Consider the following 27741-nt stretch of genomic DNA (forward strand, 5'->3'; position numbering starts at 1 on the left):
GGGGACATTGAGGGTGGCCTTGGGGACATTGGGGGTGGCCTTGGGGACATCAGGGTCCTATAGGGGGGACCTTGGGGACAAGTTCAAGGTCTTGGGGTGGCCTTGGGGACACCGGAGTCCCCTCAGGAGGGACCTTGGGGACAAGGTGAGGACCTGGAGGGGACCTTGGGGACATGGATGGGGTCTTGGGGACACCGGGGTCACCTTGAGGGGACCTTGGGGACACCGGGGGTGGCCTTGGGGACATCGGGAGTGGCCTTGGGGACAAGTTCAGGGACTTGAGGTGACTTTGGGGACATCGGGGGTGGCCTTGGGGACATCGAGGATCCCTCAGGAGGGACCTTGGGGACAAGGTGAGGACCTTGGGGGGATCTTGGGGACATTGAGAGTGGCCTTGGGGTCAAGTTCAGGGACTTGGGGGTACTTTGGGGACATGGAGGGGACCTTGGGGACATCAGGAGTGGCCTTGGGGACAAGTTCAGGAACTTGGAGGGACCTTGGGGACATTGGGGGGACCTTGGGGACATTGAGGGTGGCCTTGGTGACAAGTTCAGGGACTTGGAGGGACTTTGGGGACCTTGGGGTGGCCTTGGGGACATGGGGAGTGGCCTTGGGGACATCGGGAGTGGCCTTGGGGACATTTGGAGTGGCCTTGGGGACATTTGGAGTGGCCTTGGGGACATCAGGATCCCCTTGAGGGGACCTTGGGGACATCGAGGGTGGCCTTGGGGACAAGTTCAGGGACTTGGGGGGACCTTGGGGACATTGGGGTGGCCTTGGGGACATTGGGGGTGGCCTTGGGGACATCAGGGTCCCCTTGGGGGGACCTTGGGGACAATTCAGGGCCTTGGGGACATCGAGGTGCCCTCAGGAGGGACCTTGGGGACAAGGTGAGGACCTGGAGGGGACCTTGGGGACATCGAGGGTGGCCTTGGGGACATCGGGGGTGGCATTTTGGAGCTGCTTCGAGGAATTTTGGGACTTTTTGAGGAATTTTGGGATTTTTTGGGGGAATTTTGGGATTTTTTGGGGGAATTTTGGGGCTTTTTTTTGAATTTTGGGGCTTTTTGAGGAATTTTTTAGGGAATTTTGGGCTGTTTTGAGGAATTTCAGGGAATTTTTCTGGAATTTTGGGGCTATTTTGGGGCTTTTTGAGGAATTTTGGGGCTTTTTTTGGGAATTTTGAGACTTTTGGGGGGGATTTTGGGGCTTTTTAGGGAATTTTGGGACTTTTTGGGGGATTTTTGGGGGGGAATTTTGGGACTATTTGGGGAATTTTGGGACTATTTGGGGAATTTTGGGATTTCTGGGGGAATTTTGGGGCATTTTGGGAAATTTTTTTGTGGAATTTTGGGGGTTTTTTTGGAATTCTGGGGCTTTTTTGGGGAATTTTGGGACTTTTTTGGGAATTTTGGGACTTTTTTGGGGAATTTTGGGGCTTTTTCGGGGGAATTTTGGGGCTTTTTACGGAATTTTTGGAGCTGCTTTGAGGGATTTTGGGGCTTTGGGGGGAAAATTTTGGGGTTTTTAGGGAATTTTGGGGCTTTTGGGGGGATTTTGGGGCTTTTTGGGGCTTTTTTGGGGAATTTTCCAGAGAATTTTGGGCTGTTTGAGGAATTTTGGAGCTTTTTTGAGGAATTTCAGGGAATTTTTCTGGAATTTTGGGGCTGTTTTGGGGATTTTTTTGGAATTTTGGGGCTTTTGGGGGGGAATTTTGGGGCTATTTTGGGTTTTTTTGGGGTTTTTTTTGGGAATTTTGGGACTTTTTAGGGAATTTTGGGGCTGTTTGGGGGATTTTTCTGGGAATTTTGGGGTTTTTTTGGGGCTGTTTTTAGGAATTTTGCAACTTTTGGGGGAATTTTGGGAATTTTGGGGCTTTTAGGGGGAATTTTGGGATTTTTTTTTAATTTTGGGACTTTTTGGGGGGAATTTTGGGATTTTTTGTGGAATTTTGGGGCTGTTTTGGGGCATTTTTGTAGAATTTGGGCTTTTTTTGTTGAATTTTGGGGCTGTTTTTGGAATTTTGGGGCTTTTTGGGGAATTTTTAAGGGAATTTTGGGCTGTTTGAGGAAATTTGGGGCTTTTTTGAGGAATTTCAGGGAATTTTGTGGAATTTTGGGGCTGTTTTGGGGATTTTTTGAGGAATTTTGGGGCTTTTTGGGGGAAATTTTTGGGTTTTTTGTTGAATTTTGGGGTTTTTTTGTGGAATTTTGGTGCTCAGAAAAACCCAAAAAAAGCAAAAAAATTCCATTTTTTTTTTAGGAATTTTTTTGGGATTCAAAGTCAATCCCAACTTAGGAAAACCAAATTTAAAAAATTTAAAAATTCCAATTTTTTTTAGGAATTCTGGTTGGATTTGAGGTCAATCCCAATTTAGGAAAGGGAAAAAAAGCCAAAAAATTCCAATTTTTTTTAGGAATTTTTTTGGGATTCCAGGTCAATCCCAGCCCCAAAAAATTTTAAAATTCCAAATTTTTTTTGGGAATTTTTTTGGGATTCAAAGTCAATCCCAACTTAGGAAAACCAAATTAAAATAATTTAAAAATTCCAATTTTTTTTTTAGGAATTCTGGTTGGATTTGAGGTCAATCCCAACCCAAAAAAAATTTAAAAATTCCAAATTTTTTTAGGAATTTTTTTGGGATTCAAAGTCAATCCCAACTTAAGAAAACCAAATTAAAATAATTTTAAAATTCCAATTTTTTTTAGGAATTCTGGTTGGATTTGAGGTCAATCCCAATTTAGGAAAATCCCAAAAAAGCCAAAAAATTCCAATTTTTTGGGGGGAATTTTTTTGGGATTCCAGGTCAATCCCAACCCCAAAAAACCCCAAAAATTCCAATTTTTTTTTCTCTTTTTTCTTTTTTTTTTTGGGAATTCCTTTTGGATTCCAGGTCAATCCCAGCCCCCAAAAAATTTTAAAAATTCCAATTTTTTTTTAGGAATTCTGGTTGGATTTGAGGTCAATCCCAATTTAGGAAATCCCAAAAAAAGCCAAAAAATTCCAATTTTTTTTGGGAATTCCTTTTGGATTCCCAACCCAAAAAATTTTAAAAATTCCAAATTTTTTTTGGGAATTCCTTTTGGATTCAAGGTCAATCCCAGTCCCAAAAAAATGCCAAAAAATTCCAATTTTTTTTTCTCTTTTTTCTTTTTGTTTTTTGGGAATTCCTTTTGGATTCCAGGTCAATCCCAGCCCCCAAAAAAATTTAAAATTCCAATTTTTTTTTTAGGAATTCTGGTTGGATTTGAGGTCAATCCCAATTTAGGAAATCCCAAAAAAAAAGCCAAAAAATTCCAATTTTTTTTAGGAATTCTGGTTGGATTTGAGGTCAATCCCAATTTAGGAAAAGCCAAAAAAAGCCAAAAAATTCCAATTTTTTTTGGGAATTCCTTTGGGATTCCCAACCCAAAAAATTTTAAAAATTCCAATTTTTTTTTAGGAATTCCTTTGGGATTCCAGACCAACCCCAACCCCAAAAAACTCCCAAAATTCCAATTTTTTTTCTCTTTTTTCTTTTTTTTTTTTGGGAATTCCTTTTGGATTCCAGGTCAATCCCAGCCCCCAAAAAAATTTAAAATTCCAAATTTTTTTTTAGGAATTCCTTTTTAATTCCAGGTCAATCCCAGCTTTAAAACCTTTTAAAATTCCAATTTTTTTTAGGAATTCTGGTTGGATTTGAGGTCAAACCCAGTTTAGGAACACCAAAAAAAGCCCAAAAAATTCCAATTTTTTTTAGGAATTCCTTTTGAATTCCCAACCCCAAAAAATTTTAAAAATTCCAAATTTTTTTTAGGAATTCCTTTTGGATTCCAGACCAATCCCAACCCCTAAAAAACCCCAAAAATTCCAATTTTTTTTTTTTTTTCTTTTTTTTTTGGGAATTCCTTTTGGATTCCAGGTCAATCCCAGCCCCCCAAAAATTTTAAAATTCCAAATTTTTTTTTAGGAATTCCTTTTTAATTCCAGACCAACCCCAACCCCAAAATATTTTAAAATTCCAAATTTTTTTTTTAGGAATTTTTTTGGGATTTGAGGTCAATCCCAATTTAGGAAATCCCAAAAAAAGCCAAAAAATTCAAATTTTTTTTAGGAATTTTTTTGGAATTCCAGCCCAATCCCAACCCCAAAAAATTTTAAAATTCCAAATTTTTTTTAGGAATTTTTTTGGGATTCAAAGTCAATCCCAACTTAGGAAAACCAAACTAAAAAAAGCAAAAAATTCCAATTTTTCTTAGGAATTCTGGTTGGATTTGAGGTCAATCCCAATTTAGTAAAAGCCAAAAAAATCCAAAAAATTCCAATTTTTTTTAGGAATTTTTTTGGATTCCAGGTCAATCCCAGCCCCAAAAAATTTAAAAATTCCAAATTTTTTTTAGGAATTTTTTTAGGATTCAAAGTCAATCCCAACTTAGGAAAACCAAACTAAAAAAAATTTTAAAATTCCAATTTTTTTTTAGGAATTCTGGTTGGATTTGAGGTCAATCCCAATTTAGGAAATCCCAAAAAAAAAGCAAAAAAATTCCAATTTTTTTTTTAGGAATTCTGGTTGGATTTGAGGTCAATCCCAATTTAGGAAAAGCCAAAAAAAGCCAAAAAATTCCAATTTTTTTTTGGGAATTTTTTTGGGAATTCCAGCCCAATCCCAACCCCAAAAAATTTTAAAAATTCCAAATTTTTTTTAGGAATTTTTTTTGGGATTCCAGCCCAATCCCAACCCAAAAAAATTTAAAAATTCCAAATTTTTTTAGGAATTTTTTTGGGATTCAAAGTCAATCCCAACTTAGGAAAACCAAACTAAAAAAATTTAAAAATTCCAATTTTTTTTTAGGAATTCTGGTTGGATTTGAGGTCAATCCCAATTTAGGAAAAGCCAAAAAAAAGCCAAAAAATTCCAAATTTTTTTAGGAATTTTTTTGGGATTCAAAGTCAATCCCAACTTAGGAAAACCAAATTTAAAAAAATTTAAAAATTCCAATTTTTTTTTAGGAATTCTGGTTGGATTTGAGGTCAATCCCAATTTAGGAAATCCCAAAAAAAAGCCAAAAAATTCCAATTTTTTTTAGGAATTTTTTTGGGATTCAAAGTCAATCCCAACTTAGAAAAACCAAATTAAAAAAATTTAAAAATTCCAATTTTTTTTAGGAATTCCTTTTTAATTCCAGACCAATCCCAGTCCCAAAAAATGCCAAAAAATTCCAATTTTTTTTTAGGAATTCTGGTTGGGATTTGAGGTCAATCCCAATTTAGGAAATCCCAAAAAAAGCCAAAAAATTCCAAATTTTTTTAGGAATTCCTTTTTAATTCTAGACCAATCCCAACCCCAAAAAATTTTAAAATTCCAATTTTTTTTTTAGGAATTCCTCTGAGATTCCAGACCAATCCCAGCCCCAAAAATATTTAAAAATTCCAATTTTTTTTTAGGAATTCTGGTTGGATTTGAGGTCAATCCCAATTTAGGAAAAGCCAAAAAATTCCAATTTTTTTAGGAATTTCTGTGGGATTCTCAACCCAAAAAAAACCTAAAATTCCAAATTTTTTTGGGAATTCCTTTGAGATTCCAGACCAATCCTAGCCCAAAAAACCCCAAAAATTCCAATTTTTTTTCTCTTTTTTCTTTTTTTTTTTTGGGAATTCCTTTTGGATTCCAGGTCAATCCCAGCCCCAAAAAATTTTAAAATTCCAATTTTTTTTTTAGGAATTCCTGTGGGATTTGAGGTCAATCCCAATTTAGGAAATCCCAAAAAAAAAGCCAAAAAATTCCAATTTTTTTTAGGAATTCTGGTTGGATTTGAGGTCAATCCCAATTTAGGAAAAGCCAAAAAAAGCCAAAAAATTCCAATTTTTTTTAGGAATTCTTTTGGGATTCAAAGTCAATCCCAACCCCAAAAAATTTTAAAATTCCAAATTTTTTTAAGGAATTTTTTTGGGGATTCAAAGTCAATCCCAACTTAGAAAAACCAAATTTAAAAAATTTAAAAATTCCAATTTTTTTTAGGAATTCTGGTTGGATTTGAGGTCAATCCCAATTTAGGAAATCCCAAAAAAAGCCAAAAAATTCCAATTTTTTTTAGGAATTCCTTTGGGATTCCAGACCAATCCCAGCCCCAAAAAAATTTAAAAATTCCAAATTTTTTTTAGGAATTTTTTTGGGGATTCAAAGTCAATCCCAACTTAGGAAAACCAAATTAAAATAATTTAAAAATTCCAATTTTTTTTTAGGAATTCTGGTTGGATTTGAGGTCAATCCCAATTTAGGAAAAGCCCAAAAAAAGCCAAAAATTCCAATTTTTTTTAGGAATTCCTTTTGGATTCCCAACCCAAAAAATTTTTAAAATTCCAAATTTTTTTTGGGAATTCCTTTTGGATTCCAGACCAATCCCAACCCCAAAAAACCCCAAAAATTCCAATTTTTTTTTCCTCTTTTTTCTTTTTTTTTTTTTGGGAATTCCTTTTGGATTCCAGGTCAATCCCAACCCCAAAAAATTTTAAAATTCCAAATTTTTTTTTAGGAATTCCTTTTTAATTCCAGGTCAATCCCAGCCCCAAGAAACCCCAAAAATTCCAATTTTTTTTTAGGAATTCTGGTTGGATTTGAGGTCAATCCCAATTTAGGAACACCAAAAAAAAGCCAAAAAATTCCAATTTTTTGGGGAATTCCTTTTGGATTCCCAACCCCAAAAATAATTTAAAATTCCAGATTTTTTTGGGTTAATTCCTCTGAGATTTGAGGTCAATCTCAACCCCAAAAAAATGCCAAAAAATTCCAATTTTTTTTAGGAATTCTGGTTGGATTTGAGGTCAATCCCAATTTAGGAAATCCCAAAAAAAGCCAAAAAATTCCAGATTTTTTTTAGGAATTTTTTTGGGATTCAAAGTCAATCCCAACTTAGGAAAACCAAATTTAAAAAAATTTAAAAATTCCAATTTTTTTTAGGAATTCTGGTTGGATTTGAGGTCAATCCCAATTTAGGAAAAGCCAAAAAAAGCCAAAAAATTCCAATTTTTTTTAGGAATTCCTTTTGGATTCCCAACCCCAAAAAATTTTAAAATTCCAAATTTTTTTTGGGAATTTTTTTGGGATTCAAGGTCAAACCCAGTCCCCAAAAATTTTTAAAATTCCAATTTTTTTTAGGAATTGTGGTTGGATTTGAGGTCAATCCCAATTTAGGAAAATCCAAAAAAAGCCAAAAAATTCCAATTTTTTTGGGGAATTTTTTTGGAATTCCAGACCAATCCCAGCCCCAAAAAATTTTAAAAATTCCAATTTTTTTTAGGAATTCTGGTTGGATTTGAGGTCAATCCCAATTTAGGAAATCCCAAAAAAAGCCAAAAAATTCCAATTTTTTTTTGGAATTTTGGTTGGATTTGAGGTCAATCCCAATTTAGGAAAAGCCAAAAAAAAAGCCAAAAAATTCCAAATTTTTTTTAGGAATTCCTGTGGGATTCTCAACCCAAAAAAAGTGTAAAATTCCAAATTTTTTTTTAGGAATTCCTTTGGGATTCCAGGCCAATCCCAGCCCCAAAAAACCCCCAAAATTCCACTTTTTTTTCCTCTTTTTTCTTTTTTTTTTTGGGAATTCCTTTTGGATTCCAGGTCAATCCCGGCTTAGATAAAAAAAAACCGGAAAAACCGGGCGAGCCGGATCCTCCCCGTGGGTTGGAATTCCTTCCCCTCCTTCATTCCCTTAATTTTTTTTTATTCCCTCCCTCTTTAGGCTCCATCCCACGGAATTTTTGGATGCTCCACCAGCTGGAAAAATCGGGATAATCCAGGAAAATTCCAGGAATTTTTTAGGATCCACCCAAAAATAAACAACACCGCCAACCAAATTTTTCGGAGGATGCTTCCCAAAATTCCCCCAAATCCCAACAAAACCCGACCCCACCCCTTTGGGGGGTGATGCTGGTGCACCTCCCCGCCGTCATTCCCGGTTTTTTGGATTTTTTGGGAATTTTTTGCCGGGAATGGCGGAGCACCGGGAGCTGCTGGCCGAGATGCCGGCGCTTTCCCGGCTGGGAACGCCGGAGCGGCTCCGGCACGCCCGGAAACGCCGGGCCCAGCAGCTGAAGAAATGGGCCCAGTTCCAGAAGGAAATCATTCCCAAAATTCCCAAAATTCCCAAAATTCCCAAAATTCCTGGAGAAGAAGAGGAGGAGAGGAGGAGGAAGAGGAGGGTGACGTTCCCGGCGGGAGTGCGGCTGCTGGAAGCGGCGGGGCGGCAGGACGTCGAGGAAGGTGGGTGGGTGATGGGGAAAATTTGGGAATTCTGGAATGTTCCGAGGGTGGGATGGAGGGTTTGGGAATGGGATGGGGGAGGGGGGGTTGTGGGAAGAGTGCTTGGGATGGTTGTGGTTCTGTTGGGATCCTTGGGAATGTCTTTGGAATTCTTGGAATTCGCATTGGGATCCTTGGAATTGCCCTTGGAATTCTTGGAATTGGGATTGGGATCCTTGGAATTGCCGTTGGAATTCTTGGAATTGCCTTTGGAATCCTTGGAATTGGCATTGAGATGCTCCAATGGAATTCTTGGTGGTTCCTTTGGATTCCTTGGAATTGCCATTGGATTCCTTGGAATTGCCCTTGGGATCCTTGGAATTGCCCTTGGGATCCTTGGAATTGCCATTGGAATTCTTGGAATTGCCATTGGGATCCTTGGAATGGCCTTTGGAATTCTTGGAATTGCCCTTGGGATGCTCCAGGGTTCCACTGGAATCCTTGGAATTGCCATTGGGATCCTTGGAATGGCCCTTGGGATCCTTGGAATTGCCATTGGGATGGTCGTGGTTCCATTGGGATCCTTGGTGGTTCCTTTGGATTCCTTGGAATGGCCTTTGGAATTCTTGGAATTGCCCTTGGGATCCTTGGAATTGCCCTTGGGATCCTTGGAATTGCCCTTGGGATCCTTGGGATTGCCCTTGGGATCCTTGGAATTGCCTTTGGAATTCTTGGAATTGCCCTTGGGATCCTTGGTGGTTCCATTGGAATCCTTGGAAGAATCTTTGGGATGGTCAGACGATCCATTGGATTCCTTGGAATTGCCTTTGGGATCCTTGGAATGGCCATTGGAATTCTTGGAAGAGTCTTTGGGACGGTCGTGGTTCCGTTGGGATCCTTGGGAATGTCTTTGGGATCCTTGGTGGTTCCACTGGATTCCTTGGAATTGCCCTTGGGATTCTTGGAATGGCCTTTGGGATCCTTGGAATTGGCCTTGGGATCCTTGGAATGGCCCTTGAGATCCTTGGAAGAGTCTTTCGAATTCTTGGAATTGGCATTAGGATTCTTGGAATTGGCATTAGGATTCTTGGAATTGCCCTTGGGATCCTTGGAATTGCCCTTGAGATCCTTGGAAGAGTCTTTGGAATTCTTGGAATTGCCTTTGGGATCCTTGGAATTGCCATTGGGATCCTTGGAATTGCATTTGGGATCCTTGGGAATGTCTTTGGGATCCTTGGGAATGTCTTTGGGATCCTTGGGAATGTCTTTGGGATCCTTGGAATTGCCCTTGGAATTCTTCGAAGAGCTCTTGGGATCCTTGGGAATGTCTTGGGGATCCTTGGAATTGGCATTGGAATTCTTGGAATTGGGATTGGAATTCTTGGAATTCCTCTTGGGATCCTTGGAATTGCCATTGGAATTCTTGGAATTTCTCTTTGGATCCTTGGAATTGCCCTTGGGATGCTCCAATGGAATTCTTGGTGGTTCCATTGGATTCCTTGGAATTGCCGTTGGGATCCTTGGAATTGCCATTGGAATTCTTGGAATTGCCTTTGGAATTCTTGGGAGAGCCCCTGGGATCCTTGGAATTGCCCTTGGAATCCTTGGAATTGTCCTTGGGATGCTCCAAGGTTCCACTGGAATCCTTGGTGGTTCCATTGGATTCCTTGGAATTTCCATTGGAATCCTTGGAAGAGTTGTTGGGATGGTCGTGCTTCCATTGGGATCCTTGGGAGAGCCCCTGGGATCCTTGGAATTGCCTTTGGGATCCTTGGAAGAGTCTTTGGGATGGTCATGGTTTCTTTGGGATCCTTGGGAATGTCTTTGGGACATTTGGTGGTTCCATTGGATTCCTTGGAATTGCTCTTGGGATCCTTGGAATTGGCATTGGAATTCTTGGAATTGCCCTTGGGATCCTTGGAATTGCCCTCGGGATACTTGGAAGAGTCTTTGGGATTGTCGTGGTTCCATTGGGATTCTTGTTGGTTCCATTGGATTCCTTGGAACTGCCCTTGGGATCCCTGGAATTGCCCTTGGGATCCTTGGAATTCCTCTTGGGATCCTTGGAATTGCCCTTGGGATCCTTGGAATTGCCTTTGGGATGCTCCAGGGTTCCACTGGAATCCTTGGTGGCTCCATTGGAATCCTTGGAATTGCCCTTGGAATCCTTGGAATTGCCTTTGGAATCCTTGGAAGAGTCGTTGGGATGGTCCTGGTTCCATTGGGATTCTTGGAATTGCCCTCAGGATCCTTGGAATTGCCCTTGGGATTCTTGGAATTGCCCTTGGGATCCTTGGAATTGCCTTTGGAATTCTTGGGAGAGCCCTTGGGATCCTTGGAATTCCTCTTGGGATCCTTGGAATGGCCCTTGGGATCCTTGGAATTGCCATTGGGATCCTTGGAATTGCCTTTGGAATTCTTGGAATTGTCCTTGGGATGCTCCAGGGTTCCACTGGAATCCTTGGTGGTTCCTTTGGATTCCTCGGAATTGCCCTTGGGATTCTTGGAATGGCCCTTGGGATCCTTGGAATTACTCTTGGGATCCTTGGAATTGCCCTTGGGATCCTTGGAATTGCCTTTAGGATTCTTTGAAGCACTGTTGGGATTCTTGTTGGTTCCATTGGGATCCTTGGAATTGCCCCTGGGATCCTTGGAATTGCCTTTGGAATTCTTGGGAGAGCCCCTGGGATCCTTGGAATTGCCACTGTGATTCTTGGAATTGCCATTGGATTCCTTGGAATGCCCCTTGGGATCCTTGGAATTGCCATTGAGATGCCCCAAGGTTCCACTGGAATCCTTGGTGGCTGCACTGGATTCCTTGGAATGGCTCTTGGGATCCTTGGAATGGCCTTTGGAATCCTTGGAATTGCCTTTGGGATCCTTGGAATTGCCTTTGGGATCCTTGGAATTGCCCTTGGGATCCTTGGAATTGCCCTTGGAATCCATTGGAATCCTTGGTCGTTCCATTGGATTCCTTGGAATTGCCCTTGGGATCCTTGGAATTGCCTTTGGAATTCTTGGAAGAGTCTTTGGGATGGTTGTGGTTCCTTTGGGATCCTTGGGAATGTCTTTGGGATCCTTGGAATTGCCCTTGGGATCCTTGGTGGTTGCACTGGGATCCTTGGAATTGCCCTTGGGATGCTCCAGGGTTCCAATGGAATCCTTGGGAGAACCCTTGGGATCCTTGGATTGTCCCTTGGGATCCTTGGAAGAGTCTTTGGGATGGTCATGGTTTCATTGGAATTCTTGTTGGTTCCATTGGATTCCTTGGAACTGCCCTTGGGATCCTTGGGATTGCCATGGGGATCCTTGGAATTGCCTTTGGGATGCTCCAAGTTTCCACTGGAATCCTTGGTTGCTCCATTGGATTCCTTGGAATTCCTCTTGGGATCCTTGGAATGGCCTTTGGGATCCTTGGAATTGCCCTTGGGATCCTTGGAATTGCCCTTGGGATCCTTGGTGGTTCCTTTGGATTCCTTGGAATTGCCTTTGGATTCCTTGGAATTGCCATGGGGATCCTTGGAATTGCCATTAGGATCCTTGGAATTGCCCTTGGAATCCATTGGAATCCTTGGTGGTTCCATTGGATTCCTTGGAATTGCCTTTGGGATCCTTGGAATTGCCTTTGGAATTCTTGGAAGAATCTTTGGGATGGTCGTGGTTCCTTTGGGATCCTTGGGAATGTCTTTGGGATCCTTGGAATTGCCCTTGGAATCCTTGGTGGTTGCACTAGGATTCTTGGAATTGCCATTGGAATTTTTGGAATTGCCATAGGGATCCTTGGAATTCCTCTTGGGATCCTTGGAATTGCCTTTGGAATCCTTGGAATTGCATTTGGGATCCTTGGAATTGCCCTTGGGATCCTTGGAATTGCCTTTGGGATTCTTTGAAGCACCGTTGGGATTCTTGTTGGTTCCATTGGGATCCTTGATGGTTCCATCGGATTCCTTGGAATTGCCATGGGGATCCTTGGAATTCCCCTTGTGATCCTTGGAATTGCCATGGGGATCCTTGGAATTGCCCCTGGGATCCTCCATGGCCCCCGGCCTTCCCGGCATTCCCGGCATTCCCGGCATTCCCGGCATTCCGGTTCCTCCGCAGTGCGGCAGTTCCTGGAGAGCGGGATCAGCCCCGACCTGTGCAACGAGGACGGGCTGACGGCGCTGCACCAGGTATTCCCGGCGGAATTCCCGGCAGAATTCCTGGGAGAATTCCCGGGAGAATTCCCAGGAGAATTCCCAGGAGAATTCCCGGGAGGATTCCCAGGAGAATTCCCGGGAGAATTCCCGGGATTATTCCCCACCCCGCAGCTCCGGAGCCGGGTCCTTCCCGGGATCCCGGAGCATCCGGGTCCTTCCCGTCCCGGGAACTGACTCTGATTCCCCGGATTTGGGGATTTTCCATCCCAGCTCCATCCATCCCAAATCCCAAATCCCAGATCCCTGTGATCCCAAATCCCTGTGATCCCAAATCCAGGCCCTTCCCATTCCAGCTCCATTCATCGATCCCAGATCCCCATGATCCCAAATCCCAAATCCCGGTGATCCCAAATCCGGGCCCTTCCCATCCCAGCTCCATCCATCCATCCCAAATCCCTGTGATCCCAAATCCCGCTGATCCCAAATCCAGGCCCTTCCCATCCCAGTTCCATCCATCGATCCCAAATCCCTGTGATCCCAAATCCCAGATCCCAGCCATCCCAAATCCCAAATCCCCATGATCCCAAATCCAGGCCCTTCCCATCCCAGCTCCATCCATTGATCCCAGATCCCCGTGATCCCAAATCCCGGTGATCCCAAATCCCAGATCCCAGCCATCCCAAATCCAGGCCCTTCCCATCCCATCCCAGCTCCATCCATCCATCCATCCCAGATCCCAGTGATCCCAAAGCCGAGATCCCTGCGATCCCAAATCCCAGATCCCCGTGATCCCAAATCCCGGTGATCCCAAATCCAGGCCCTTCCCATCCCAGCTCCATCCATCCATCCCAAATCCCGGTGATCCCAAATCCCAGATCCCAGCCATCCCAAATCCAGGCCCTTCCCATCCCATTAATTTATGGTCCGAGATCCTGGTGATCCCAAATCCAGGCCCTTCCCATTCCAAATCCCAGTGATCCCAAATCCTGGTGATCCCAAATCCAGGCCCCTCTGATCCCAAATCCCGGTGATCCCCACTCCAGGCCCTTCCCATCCCAGATCCCGCTGATCCTGAGCCCTTTTCCGGTGTCCCGGTGTTCCCAAATCCTTCCCTATCCCGCTGTCCCCGGCTCTTTTCCATCCCGGCTCCCGACCCTTCCCTCCCCTCCCCCTCCCCTCCCTCCCATCCCCAATCCCAGTATCCCGTTTTCCATTCCCAATCCCATTCCCATTCCCAATCCCACCATTCCCAATCCCACCATTCCCAATCCCATTCCCAATCCCAGTATCCCGTTTTCCACATCCATCCCAATCCCATTCCCACCATTCCCAATCCCACCATTCCCAATCCCATTCCCAATCCCATTCCCAATCCCATTCCCAATCCCATTCCCAATCCCATTCCCAATCCCATTCCCAATCCCATTCCCAATCCCATTCCCATTCCCATTCCCAATCCCAATCCCAATCCCATTCCCATTCCAATCCCACCATTCCCATTCCCATTCCCAATCCCACCATTCCCATTCCCATTCCCAATCCCATTCCCAATCCCACCATTCCCAATCCCATTCCCATTCCCACCATTCCCAATATTCCCAATCCTACTCCCATTCCATTCCCATTCCCGATCCCATTCCCACAGCTGCATCGACGATTCCCTTCCTCTGGTCCAGCTCCTGCTGGACTATGAAATCCCATTATTCCCAATCACATCATTCCCACCATTCCCAATCCTATCAATCCCATCAATCCCATCAATCCCACCATTCCCATCATTCCCAATCCCATTATTCCCATTATTCCCATTCCCATCATTCCCACCCTTCCCAGAGCTGCATCGACGATTCCCTGCCGCTGGTCCGGCTGCTGCTGGACCATGAAATCCCATCCCAATCCCATTCCCAATCCCATCCCAATCCCATCATTCCCACCATTCCCATTCCCATGATTCCCATGATTCCCGTGATTCCCATTATTCCCACCATTCCCATTCCCAATTCCCAGAGCTGCATCGACGATTCCCTGCCGCTGGTCTGGCTGCTGCTGGACCATGAAATCCCATCCCAATCCCATCCCAATCCCATCCTAATCCCATCCCAATCCCATTCCCAATCCCATGATTCCCAACATTCCCACCATTCCCATCATTCCCAATCCCACCATTCCCATTCCCGTCATTCCCACCATTCCAGAGCTGCATCGACGATTCCCTGCCGCTGGTCCGGCTCCTCCTGGCCGCGGGCGCCGCGGTCGACGCGCGGGACGCCGAGCTCTGGACGCCGCTGCACGCCGCGGCCACCTGCGGGCACCGGGACATCGTGCAGCTGCTCGTCCACAGGTACCCCTTGGGGACAGCAAGGGGACATTGGGGACAGCCCAGGGGACATTGGGGACACCCCGGGGGGACACTGGGGACAGCGCCGGGACAGCCCGGGGACAGCGCGGGGGGACAATGAGGACAGCGCGGCCACCTGCGGGCACCGGGACATCGTGCAGCTGCTCGTCCACAGGTACCACCCTGGGGACAGTGAGGGGACAGTGGGGACAGCCCAGGGGACATTGGGGACACCCCGGGGGGACACTGGGGACAGCGCCGGGACAGCCCGGGGACAGCGCGGGGGGACAATGGGGACAGCAAGGGGACAGCGCGGCCACCTGCAGGCACCGGGACATCGTGCAGCTGCTCGTACACAGGTACCACCCTGGGGACACTGGGGACAGCGAGGGGACAGCCCAGGGGACATTGGGGACACCCCGGGGGGACATTGGGGACAGCGCCGGGACAGCCCGGGGATAGTGCGGGGGGACAATGGGGACAGCGCGGCCACCTGCGGGCACCGGGACATCGTGCAGCTGCTGGTACACAGGTACCCCTTGGGGACAGCAAGGGGACATTGGGGACATTGGGGACACTGGGGACAGCACGGGGGGACACCCCAGGGACAGCTCGGGGACAGCCCGGGGACAGCAAGGGGACAGCAAGGGGACAGCGCGGCCACCTGCGGGCACCGGGACATCGTGCAGCTGCTCGTCCACAGGTACCCCTTGGGGACAGCAAGGGGACAGTGGGGACAGTGGGGACACTGGGGACACTGGGGACAGCCAGGGGGGACACTGGGGACAGCCAGGGGGGACACTGGGGAGACACCTCAGGGACAGCGTGGGGACAGCGCGGCCACCTGCGGGCACCGGGACTTCGTGCAGCTGCTCGTCCACAGGTACCCCTTGGGGACATTGGGGACACTGGGGACAGCATGGGGGGGACAGCAAGGGGACAGTGGGGACAGCAAGGGGACAGCCAGGGGGGACAGCATGGGGACAGAGTGGGGACAGCAAGGGGACAGCCCAGGGACAGCGTGGGGACAGAGTGGGGACAGCAAGGGGACAGCCCAGGGACATCCCGGGGACAGCGCGGCCACCTGCGGGCACCGGGACATCGTGCAGCTGCCCGTACACAGGTACCCCTTGGGGACACTGGGGACAGCGAGGGGACAGTGGGGACAGCAAGGGGACAGCCAGGGGGGACATTGGGGACAGCACGGGGGGACAGCCCAGGGACACCCCGGGGACAGCGCGGGGACAGCCCGGGGACAGCGCGGCCACCTGCGGGCACCGGGACAACGTGCAGCTGCTCGTACACAGGTACCCCTTGGGGACATTGGGGACAGTGGGGGGGACAGTGGGGACACCCCAGGGGGACATTGGGGACACTGGGGACAGTGGGGACAGCACGGGGACAGAGTGGGGACAGCAAGGGGACAGCCCGGGGACAGCGCGGCCACCTGCGGGCACCGGGACATCGTGCAGCTGCTTGTACACAGGTACCCCTTGGGGACACTGGGGACATTGGGGACAGTGGGGACATTGGGGACAGCACGGGGGGACACCCCAGGGACAGCCCGGGGACAGCCCGGGGACAGCCCGGGGACAGCACGGCCACCTGCGGGCACCGGGACATCGTGCAGCTGCTCGTCCACAGGTACCCCTTGGGGACAGTGGGGACATTGGGGACAGCCCAGGGGACATTGGGGACATTGGGGACAGCACGGGGGGACACCCCAGGGACACCCCGGGGACAGCCCGGGGACACCCCGGGGACAGCCCGGGGACAGCGCGGCCACCTGCGGGCACCGGGACAACGTGCAGCTGCTCGTCCACAGGTACCACCCTGGGGACATTGGGGACATTGGGGACACTGGGGACAGCAAGGGGGGACATTGGGGACACTGGGGACACTGGGGACAGCAAGGGGGGACATTGGGGACAGCCCGGGGACATCCTGGGGGGACATTGGGGACACTGGGGTCACTGCGGCCACCTGCGGGCACCGGGACATCGTGCAGCTGCTGGTGCACAGGTACCCCTTGGGGACAGCAAGGGGACATTGGGGACAGTGGGGACAGCAAGGGGGGACATTGGGGACACTGGGGACATTGGGGACAGCGCGGCCACCGGGACATCGTGCAGCTGCTGGTCCACAGGTACCCCGGGGGGACACTGGGGACACTGGGGGGGACACTGGGGACACCCCAGGGGGACAGCAAGGGGACAGCGAGGGGGGACAGTGGGGACAGCAAGGGGGGACAGCGAGGGGACACTGTGGGGACACCTTGGGGACAGCTTGGGGACAGCTTGGGAACACCACGGGGACAGCTTGGTGACACCCTGGGGGTATCCTGGGGACACCTCAGGGATACCCTGGTGACACCCTGGGGACACCTTGGTCACACCCTGGGGACACCTTGGGGACACCCTGGGGACACCCTGGTGACACATTGGTGACACCTCAGTGACACCTTGGTGACACCCTGGGAACACCCTGGTGACACCCTGGTGACACCCAGGTGACACCACGACTGTCACTGTCCCCGCAGCGGCGCGGACCTGCGCGGGGACACCCTGGTGACACCTTGGGGACACCCTGGTGACACCTTGGTGACACCCTGGTGACACCCTGGTGACACCCTGGGGACACCCTGGGGACACCTTGGGGACACCCTGGGGACACCCCGGGAGCACCCTGGTGACACCCTGGGGACACCTTGGGGACACCTTGGTGACACCTTGGTGAAACTGTGGTGACACCCTTGGGACACCCTGGGGACACCCTGGGGACACCTTGGTGACACCTTAGGGACACCCTGGTGACACCTTGGGGACACCCTGGGGACACCCTGGGGACACCTTGGTGACACCTTAGGGACACCCTGGTGACACCCAGGTGACACCCTGGGGACACCTTGGGGACACCTTGGGGACACCCTGGGGACACCGGGGCTGTCACTGTCCCCGCAGCAGGGCGGACAATGGGGACACCCTGGGCACACCTTGGTGACACCCTGGGGACACCTTGGTGACACCTTGGGGACACCCTGGTGACACTTTAATGACACCCTAGTGACACCCTGGTGACACCCAGGTGACACCTTGCTGTCACTGTCCCCGCAGCGGCGCGGACCTGCACAGGGACACCCTGGGGACACCTCGGTGACACCTTGGGGACACCTTGGTGACACCTTAGTGACACCCTGGTGACACCCTGGTGACACTCTGGGGACACCCTGGGGACACCCTGGTGACACCTTAGTGACACCGCGGCTGTCGCTGTCCCTGCAGCGGTGCGGACAATGGGGACACCCTGGTGACACCTCGGGGACACCCTGGGGATACCTTGGTGACACCGTAGTGACACCTTGATGACACTTTGGTGACACTCTGATGACACCCTGGTGACACCCTGGTGACACCCAGGTGACACCACGACTGTCACTGTCCCCGCAGCAGCGCGGACCTGCGCGGTGACACCCCGGGAACACCCCGGGAACACCCCGGGAACACCCTGGTATCACCTTGGTGACACTTTGGTGACACTCTGATGGCACCCTGGGGACACCCTGGGGACACCCTGGTGACACCCTGGTGACACCACGACTGTCACTGTCCCCGCAGCGGCGCGGACCTGCGCGGTGACACCCCGGGAACACCCCGGGAACACCCTGGGGACACCCTGGGGACACCCTGGTGACACCCAGGTGACACCCAGGTGACACCACGACTGTCACTGTCCCCGCAGCGGCGCGGACCTGCTGGCACTGAACTCGGACGGGAACATGCCCTACGACCTGTGCGAGGACGAGGCCACCCTGGACTGCCTGGAGAGCGCCATGGCGCGGCAAGGCGAGGGTTAAACGCCACCAGGGGGGGTGGCGGGGGTGGCCCGGTGTCGCTTTGTCACCGCCCGGTGTCACCTCCCCTGTCCCCGCAGGGATCACGCAGGAGAGAATCGAGGAGGCGCGGGCGGGACCGGAGCGCGCCATGATCCGGGAGATCCGGGAGATGGTCCGGGATGGGAGCGGGCTGGACGGGCCACGGGGACAGGAGCGGGCCACCCTGGTGGGTGACAGGGAGGGGACACCGAGGGGACAACGAGGGGACAGCCAGGGGACAGCAGCGGGACAGCAGCGGGACAGGGAGGGGACAGCACCGCGCCATGATCCGGGAGATCCGGGAGATGGTCCGGGACGGGACCGGGCTGGACGGGCCACGGGGACAGGACCGGGCCACCCTGGTGGGTGACAGGGAGGGGACAGGGAGGGGACAACGAGGGGACAGGGAGGGGACAGCAGCGGGACAGCCAGGGGACAGCACCGGGACAGCAGCGGGACAGCACGGGGACAGCACCGCGCCATGATCCGGGAGATCCGGGAGATGGTCCGGGATGGGAGCGGGCTGGACGGGCCACGGGGACAGGAGCGGGCCACCCTGGTGGGTGACACCGAGGGGACAGGGAGGGGACAGCACGGGGACAGCAGCGGGACAGGGAGGGGACAGCACCGGGACAGCCAGGGGACAGCACCGGGACATGATCCGGGAGATCCGGGAGATGGTCCGGGATGGGACCGGGCTGGACGGGCCACGGGGACAGGAGCGGGCCACCCTGGTGGGTGACACCGAGGGGACAGCGAGGGGACAGTGAGGGGACAGCCAGGGGACAGCCAGGGGACAGCCAGGGGACAGCCAGGGGACAGCAGCGGGACAGGGAGGGGACAGCACCGGGACAGGGAGGGGACAGCAGCAGGACATGATCCGGGAGATCCGGGAGATGGTCCGGGATGGGAGCGGGCTGGACGGGCCACGGGGACAGGAGCGGGCCACCCTGGTGGGTGACACCGAGGGGACAGCCAGGGGACAACGAGGGGACAGCCAGGGGACAGCAGCGGGACAGCCAGGGGACAGCACCGGGACAGCAGCGGGACAGGGAGGGGACAGCACCGCGCCATGATCCGGGAGATCCGGGAGATGGTCCGGGACGGGACCGGGCTGGACGGGCCGAGGGGACAGGACCGGGCCACCCTGGTGGGTGACAGCGAGGGGACAGCGGGGTGGGGACAGCACCAGGACACCCTGGTGGGTGACAGCGAGGGGACACCCTGGTGCGTGGGGACAGCGGGGTGGGGACAGCGAGGGGACACCTTGGTGGGTGGGGACAGGAAGGGGCCACCCTGATGGGTGGGGACAACCAGGGGACAATACCACCCTGGTGGGTGACAGCGAGGGGACACCCTGGTGGGTGGGGACAGCGAGGGGGTGAGGGCAGGGTGGCACTGGGGGACACTGAGAGGGGATTGGGGTGGCACTGGGAGAGTCAGGGTGGCACTGGGGGTCACTGGGAGGGGATCAGGGTGACACTGGGGGTCATGGTGACACTGGGAGGGTCAGGTGACACAGGGGATCACTGGGGTGACACTGGGGGTGACACTGGGAGGGGATCAGGGTGACACCAAACCCCATCCACCCCAACCCCTCCCCTTCCCCCGCTGCCACCCCCCTGTCCCCACCCTGTCCCCACCCTGTCCCCACCCTGTCCCCCCCGTGTCCCCTCCCTGTCCCCTCAGCTCCATGTGCCCCCTCGCTGCCACCTCGCTGCCACTGGGGTGCCACCTTGGTGCCACCGGGGTGTCACTGAGCTGCCACCACCCCTGTCACCCCCTGTCCCCTCCTGTCCCCCCCATCCCCACCCTGTCCCCACCCTGTCCCCTCCGTGTCCCCCCCCCGTCCCCACACTGTCCCCTCAGCTGCACGTGTCCCCTCGCTGCCCCCTCGCTGCCCCTTTGCTGCCACTGGGGTGCCACCTTGGTGCCACCGGGGTGTCACTGAGCTGCCACCCCCCTGCCACCCCCCTGCCACCCCCCTGCCACCCCCGTGTCACCCCCGTCCCCTGTCCCTGTCCCCCAGCTCCATGTGCCCCCTCGCTGCCCCCTCGCTGCCACTGGGGTGCCACCTTGGTGCCACTGGGGTGTCGCTGAGCTGCCACCTCCCTGCCACCACCCCTGTCCCCACCCGTCCCCCCCTGTCACCCCCTGTCCCCTCGCTGCCACCTCGCTGCCACCTCGCTGCCACCTTGGTGCCACTGGGGTGTCACTAAGCTGCCACCCCCCTGTCCCCACCCTGTCCCCCCCGTGTCGCCCCCTGTCCCCTCCCTGTCCCCTCAGCTCCATGTGCCCCCTCGCTGCCACCTCGCTGCCACCTCGCTGCCACTGGGGTGCCAAGTTGGTGCCACTGGGGTGCCACCTTGGTGCCACTGGGGTGTCACCTCACTGCCACCTCCCTGTCCCCTCCCTGTCCCCTCCCTGTCCCCACCCCCAGCTCCACGTGGCCGCCGCCCACGGTTTCCTGGCCGCGGCCGAGCTGCTGCTGCGGCACCGCGCCCGCCACGACGCCCGCGACGCCGACGGCTGGCAGCCCCTGCACGCGGCCGCCTGCTGGGGACAGGTGTGTCACCAACCCCCCACCTTGGGGACATCCCCCCCGACCTGAATTTCACCATTTTCCTCCTTTTTCCGACCATTTTTGCCCTCCCTTCTCCAGGTGCAGCTGGCGGAGCTGCTGGTGGCTCACGGCGCCGACCTGGGCGCCAAGTCGCTGCTGGATGAGACTCCCCTGGGTGGGTTGGTGGCACTTTGGTGGCACTTTGTGGCACCACGGTGGCACTTTGGTGACAGGGGTGTCGCCTCAGATGTGTGTGGGGACGAGGAGGTGCGGGCCAAGCTGCTGGAGCTGAAGCAGAAGCGGGCGGCGGTGCTGAGGGCGCAGGAGAGGCAGCGGGCGCCGCTGCAGAGGAGAACGTCCAGTGCTGGCAGCCGGGGGTGAGCGTGGCCTTGGGGACACCTGGGGACACTGGGGACAGCTGGGTGGCACTGGGTGACAGTGGGGGGGTCACTGGGTGGCACTGGGACAGGCGGTGCTGAGGGCGCAGGAGAGGCAGCGGGCGCCGCTGCAGAGGAGAACGTCCAGCGCTGGCAGCCGGGGGTGAGCACGGCTTGGGGACAGCTGGGTGGCCTTGGGGACAGCTGGGTGACACTGGGGTGGCATTGGGGTGACACTGGGACAGGCAGGGTGACACTGGGACAGGCAGGGTGACACTGGGAGGGTCAGGGTAGCACCAGGGTGACACTGGAGTCACTGGGAGGGTCACGGTGGCACTGGGAGGGTCAGGGTGACACTGGGGTGACACTGAGAGGGTCAGGGTGACACTGGGGTGACACTGAGGTCACTGAGGGTCAGGGTGGCACTGGGGTGACATTTTGGTCATTGGGAGGGTCAGGGTGACACTGGGTGGCTTTGGGGTCACTGGGAGGGTCAGGGTGACACTGGGGTGACACTGGGGTCACTGACAGGGTCAGGGTGGCACTGGGACAGGCAGGGTGGCACTGGGACAGGCAGGGTGGCACTGGGGACACTGACAGGGTCAGGGTGGCACTGGGTGGCACTGGGGTCACTGACAGGGTCAGGGTGACACTGGGGTGACACTGGGGTCACTGACAGGGTCAGGGTGGCACTGGGACAGGCAGGGTGGCACTGGGACAGGCAGGGTGGCACTGGGGACACTGGGAGGGTGAGGGTGGCACTGGGGTGACACTGGGATCACTGGGGTCACTGGGTGAGGGTGCCCATGGCCATATTGACCCCTAAAATCCCCAAACTCCACAAACCCCATACAAACCCCATAAAACCCCATACAAATCCCATAAAAACCCCATACAAACCCCACAAACCCCATACAAACCCCATAAAAACCCCACAAATCCCCCACAAATCCCCCAATATCCCGTTCCAGGAAGGTGGTGCGCCGTGCCAGCCTGTCGGAGCGCTCCAGCCGCTACCGCCGGGAGCTGCAGCGCGAGGCCATCGTCTGGGGACACCGTGGGGACAGCGAGGACAATGACGACGGGGACACCGCCACCGCCACCGATGTCACCGATGTCACCGATGTCACCGATGTCACCGAGGGCACGGCTGTCACCGTCACCGACGAGGCGCCGCCACCGCTGCCAGCAGCCGGACACCGCGGCGGAGCTGGGGTGAGGGACAGCGGGGACAGTGGGGACATTGGGGACAGTGGGGACAGTGGGGGATTGGGGACATTGGGGACAGAGGGGACAGTGGGGGGAGTGGGGACAGTGGGGACAGTGGGGACAGTGGGACATTGGGGACAGTGGGGACAGTGGGGACAGTGGGGGGAGTGGGGACAGTGGGGACAGTGGGGACAATGGGGACAGTGGGGGATTGGGGACATTGGGGACAGAGGGGACAGTGGGGACAGTGGGAGATTGGGGGGATTGGGGACATTGGGGACAGTGGGGATATTGGGGACAGTGGGCATTGGGGACAGCGGGGACAGCGGGGACAGCGGGGACAGTGGGGACAGTGGGGACAGTGGGGACAGTGGGCATTGGGGACATTGGGGATATTGGGGACACTGGGGATATTGGGGACAGTGGGGATTGGGGGGACAGTGGGGACATTGGGGACATCGGGGGGATTGGGGACAGTGGGGACAGTGGGGACATTGGGGGATTGGGGACAGTGGGGGACTGGGGACAGTGGGGACAGTGGGGACAGTGGGGGATTGGGGACATTGGGGACATTGGGGACAGGGGGGACAGTGGGGACAGTGGGGGATTGGAGACAGTGGGGACAGTGGGCATTGGGGACACTGGGGACAGTGGGACATTGGGGACAGTGGGGGCAGTGGGGACAGTGGGGACAGTGAGGGATTGGGGACATTGAGGGCATTGGGGACATTGGGGACATTGGGGGGATTGGGGACATTGGGGACATTGAGGCACTGGGGACATTGGGGACATTGGGGACAGTGGGGAACGGGGACATTGGGGGATTGGGGACGTCGGGAACCTTGGGGAGACACTGGGGACATTGGGGACATTTGGGGATTGGGACATTTGGGGACATTTGGAACATTGGGGATGTTGGGGGATTGGGGACACTGGGGCCAGCAGGGACAGTGGGGACATTGGGGATTTGGGACATTGGGGACACTGGGGACATTGGGGACATTGGGGACATCAGGGACATTGGAGACACCTCAGGGTTGAGGGATGCTGAGGACATTGGGGTGAGGGACATCGGGGACATTGGGGACATCAGGGACACTGGGGACACTGGGGACATTGGGGGGTTGGGGACATTGAGGGCGTTGGGGACACTCAGGGACATTGGGGACATCGGGGACACTGGGGACACTGGGGACATTGGGGGGTTGGGGACATTGAGGGCGTTGAGGACATCAAGGACATTGGAGACACCTCAGGGATGAGGGACATTGAGGACATTGGGGACACTGGGGACATTGGGGACATCGGGGCAGCAGGGACATCGGGGACATGGGGGGTGAGGGACATCGGGGACACTGGGGACATTGGGGACACCGGGGACATTGGGGACATTGGGGGGACATTGGGGACATTGGGGACATTGGGGACAATGGGGGGACATTGGAGACATTGGTGACATTGGGGACATTGGGGATATTGGGGACATTGGGGACACTGGGGACATCGGAGGGGACATCAGGGGTGAGGGACCTTGGGGACATTGTGGGGGTGAGGGACACCAGGGACACTGGGGACATCTGAGGGGACATCAGGGACATCAGAAGGGACGTTGAGGGTGAGGGACATTGGGGACATCAGGGGGTGAGGGACCTTGGGGACATTGGGGACAATGTGAGGGGACACCAGGGGTGTGGGACCTTGGGGACATTGGGGGACCTTGGGGACATTGGGGACAATGTGAGGGGACACCAGGGGTGTGGGACCTTGGGGACATTGGGGGACCTTGGGGACATTGGGGGACCTTGGGGACAATGGGGACAATGGGGACAATGTGAGGGGACACCAGGGGTGCTGGACATTGGGGACAAGGTAGGGGGGGGACATCAGTGTGAGGGACACTGGGGACAGGGAGGGACATTGGGGGGGACATTGGTGTGAGGGACACTGGGGACATCGGGGGGACATTGGGGGGTTGTGGACCTTGAGGACATCGTGGGACCTTGGGGACAATGTGGGACATTGGAGGTTGGGTCATGGAGACCTTGGGGACATCGTGGGACCTTGGGGACATCATGGGGGGTTGGGAGCCTTGGGGACTTTGGTGACATCGTGGGACCTTGGGGACACTGGGGAAACCTTGGGGACATGGTGGGGGGTTGGGGACATTGGGGACATTGGGGACAGTGTGGGGGGACATCGGGGGTGAGGGACATTGGGGACACTGGGGGCTTGAGAACCTTGGGGACATTGGGGACATCAGGGAAACCTTGGGGACATCGTGGGTGTTTGGGGACATCGGGGGGTTGGGGACCTTGGGGATATTGGGGACAATGTGGGTGAGGGACCTTGGGGACACTTCGGGACACTGGGGACCTTGGGGGCTTGAGGACCTTGGGGACACTGGGGACATCATGGGGGGTTGGCTGCCTTGGGGACATTGTTGGGCCTTGGGGACCTTGGGGACATCGGGGGGTGTTACGGCAGCCTTGGGGACATTGGGGACAATGTGGGGGGACATTGGGGGTGAGGGACCTTGGGGACATTGGGGGACATTGAGGGCTTGAGGACCTTGGGGACATCGGGGGGGATTGGGGACCTTGGGGACATTGAGGGGACATTGGGGACATTGGGGTGTTGAGGACCTTGGGGACATCACGGGGTGACAACGGCCGGGAGGGCACTCACGCTCATGGTGACACCAGGAGGGGACAGCGGTGACACCAATGTCCCCAAATGTCCCCAGTGTCCCCATTGTCCCCAATGTCCCCAATGTCCCCTCAATGTCCCCAAATGTCCCCATTGTCCCCAATGCCCCCAATGTCCCCCGATGTCCCCAATGTCCCCAATGTCCCCAATGTCCCCAATCCCCCCAATGTCCCCAATGTCCCCCCAGTGTCCCCACTGTCCCCAATGTCCCCAATGCCCAATGTCCCCAATGTCCCCAATCCCCCCAATGTCCCCAATGTCCCCCCAGTGTCCCCACTGTCCCCAATGTCCCCAATCCCCCCAATGTCCCCAATGTCCCCACTGTCCCCATTGTCCCCAATGTCCCCAATCCCCCCATTGTCCCCAATCCCCCCAATGTCCCCAATGTCCCCAATGTCCCCCCACTGTCCCCATTGTCCTCACTGTCCCCAATCCCTCTGAGTGTCCCCAATGTCCCCAATGTCCCCAATGTCCCCAAAGTCCCCAATGTCCCCCGATGTCCCCACTGTCCCCATTGTCCCCCGATGTCCCCATTGTCCCCACTGTCCCCATTGTCCCCAATGTCCCCAATGTCCCTGAGTGTCCCCAATGTCCCCAATGTCCCCATCACCCCCAATGTCCCCAATCCCCCTGAGTGTCCCCAATGTCCCCAATGTCCCCAGTGTCCCCAATGTCCCCAATGTCCCCAATGTCCCCAATGTCCCCAATCCCCCTGAGTGTCCCCAATGTCCCCAGTGTCCCCAATGTCCCCAATGTCCCCAATTCCCCCATTGTCCCCAATGTCCCCAATGTCCCCAATGTCCCCAATGTCCCCAATCCCCCTGAGTGTCCCCACTGTCCCCACTGTCCCCAATCCCCCCAATGTCCCCAATCTCCCCATTGTCCCCAATGTCCCCCGATGTCCCCAATGTCCCCAATCCCCCTGAGTGTCCCCATTGTCCCCAATGTCCCCAATGTCCCCAATGTCCCCAATGTCCCCCCAATGTCCCCAATGTCCCCAATCCCCCCAATGTCCCCAATGTCCCCAATGTCACCTCCCCCTCTTTTTCTTGTCCCCTCAGGACCCGTGCCCCGCCCCCACCTCGGACCCTCACCCCAACGGCTCCGCCCTGTCCCCAGGGCTGTCCCCAGGGCTGTCCCCAGGGCTGTCCCCAGGGCTGTCCCCAACCTTGTCCCCAACCTTGTCCCCAACCTTGTCCCCTCGCTGTCCCTCGGGTGACAAAAGCCACCCCCACACCTTGGCCGACCTCAAACGCCACCGCGCCGCCAAAAACCCCAGAAACGACCCCAAAAAAAACCCCAAAAACCCCGGGGACACCCCTGGGGACACCCCTGGGCACCTTGGGGACATCGGGGACACCCTTGGGGACATCGGGGACACATTTGGGGACATTGGGGACACATTTGGGGACATCCCGGACCCGCCCCGGCTCCGCCTGGCGGCGCCACCCGAGGAAGGCCCCGCCCACAAACAGCGCTGCTGCCGGGTCATGTGACCCCAAATTTTGCGGTTTTTTGGGGTTTTTTTGGGGTCACCCCAAAATTTTGGGGCGGGGGGATGTCCCCAAAGTGTCACTTTTGTCCCCAAATTGTCACTTTTGTCCCCAAAAAAGGCGACAAAGAAAAAAAAAATCGGAATTTGAAGCGTTTCGGTGTCGTGAATTTTTTGGGGTTTTTTGGGGTTTTTTTGGGGTCACCCCAAAATTTTGGGGTGGGGGATGTGCGGGGGGATGTCCCCAAGGTGTCACTTTTGTCCCCAAAGTGTCACTTTTGTCCCCAAATTGTCACTTTTGTCCCCAAAAAAGGCGACAAAGAAAAAAAACCCCCAAAATTTGAAGCGTTTCGGTGTCGGGAATTTTTGGGGTTTTTTTGGGTTTTTTGGGGTTTTTTGGGGGTTTTTTTGGGATCACCCCAAAATTTTGGGGTGGGGGATGGACTGGGGGATGTCACCTCGATGTCACTTTTGTCCCCAAATTGTCACTTTTGTCCCCAAAAAAGGCGACAAAGAGAAAAAAATTCGGAATTTGAAGCGTTTTAGTGTCGTAAATTTTTGGGTTTTTTTTGGGTTTTTTGGGGTTTTTTTTGGGGTCACCCCAAAATTTTGGGGTGAGGGATGGGCGGGGGGATGTCCCCAAAGTGTCACTTTTGTCCCCAAATTGTCACTTTTGTCCCCAAAAAAGGCGACAAAGAGAAAAAAATTCGGAATTTGAAGCGTTTTGGTGTCGTGAATTTTTTGGGGTTTTTTGGGGTTTTTGGGGTTTTTTTGGGATCACCCCAAAATTTTGGGGTGGGGGATGGGCGGAGGGATGTCCCCAAAGTG

The 27741-nt window shown here is 53.4% G+C and overlaps 1 protein-coding gene across 1 annotated transcript; it reads left to right on the top strand.

Moving 5' to 3' along the window:
* On the top strand, nt 1-27741 carry PPP1R16A (protein phosphatase 1 regulatory subunit 16A). The gene is made up of 12 exons (XM_084216447.1): nt 1-145; nt 7719-8239; nt 12320-12390; nt 14553-14698; nt 18434-18537; nt 18626-18757; nt 19422-19519; nt 21007-21132; nt 21229-21304; nt 21377-21506; nt 22478-22721; nt 26483-27741. Exons 2-12 carry the CDS (start codon nt 7969-7971, stop codon nt 26915-26917), a joined length of 1833 nt encoding a protein of 610 aa, XP_084072573.1. The 5' UTR covers nt 1-145; nt 7719-7968; the 3' UTR covers nt 26918-27741.

This window comes from Fringilla coelebs, assembly GCF_963513975.1.
Source record: "Fringilla coelebs genome assembly, chromosome: 1".
NCBI classification, from domain to species: Eukaryota; Metazoa; Chordata; class Aves; order Passeriformes; family Fringillidae; genus Fringilla; species Fringilla coelebs.

What these genes read in the sequence shown, in the direction of transcription:
- PPP1R16A (XM_084216447.1), top strand. Translation starts at nt 7,969, where the DNA reads ATGGCGGAGCACCGGGAGCTGCTGGCCGAGATGCCGGCGCTTTCCCGG. An exon ending in GGAGCGGGCCACCCTGGTGG is followed by an intron (nt 18,758 to 19,421) that starts GTGACAGGGAGG and finishes GCACCGGGACAG; the next exon opens with GGAGGGGACAGCAGCAGGAC. An exon ending in CGGCCGCCTGCTGGGGACAG is followed by an intron (nt 21,133 to 21,228) that starts GTGTGTCACCAA and finishes TCCCTTCTCCAG; the next exon opens with GTGCAGCTGGCGGAGCTGCT.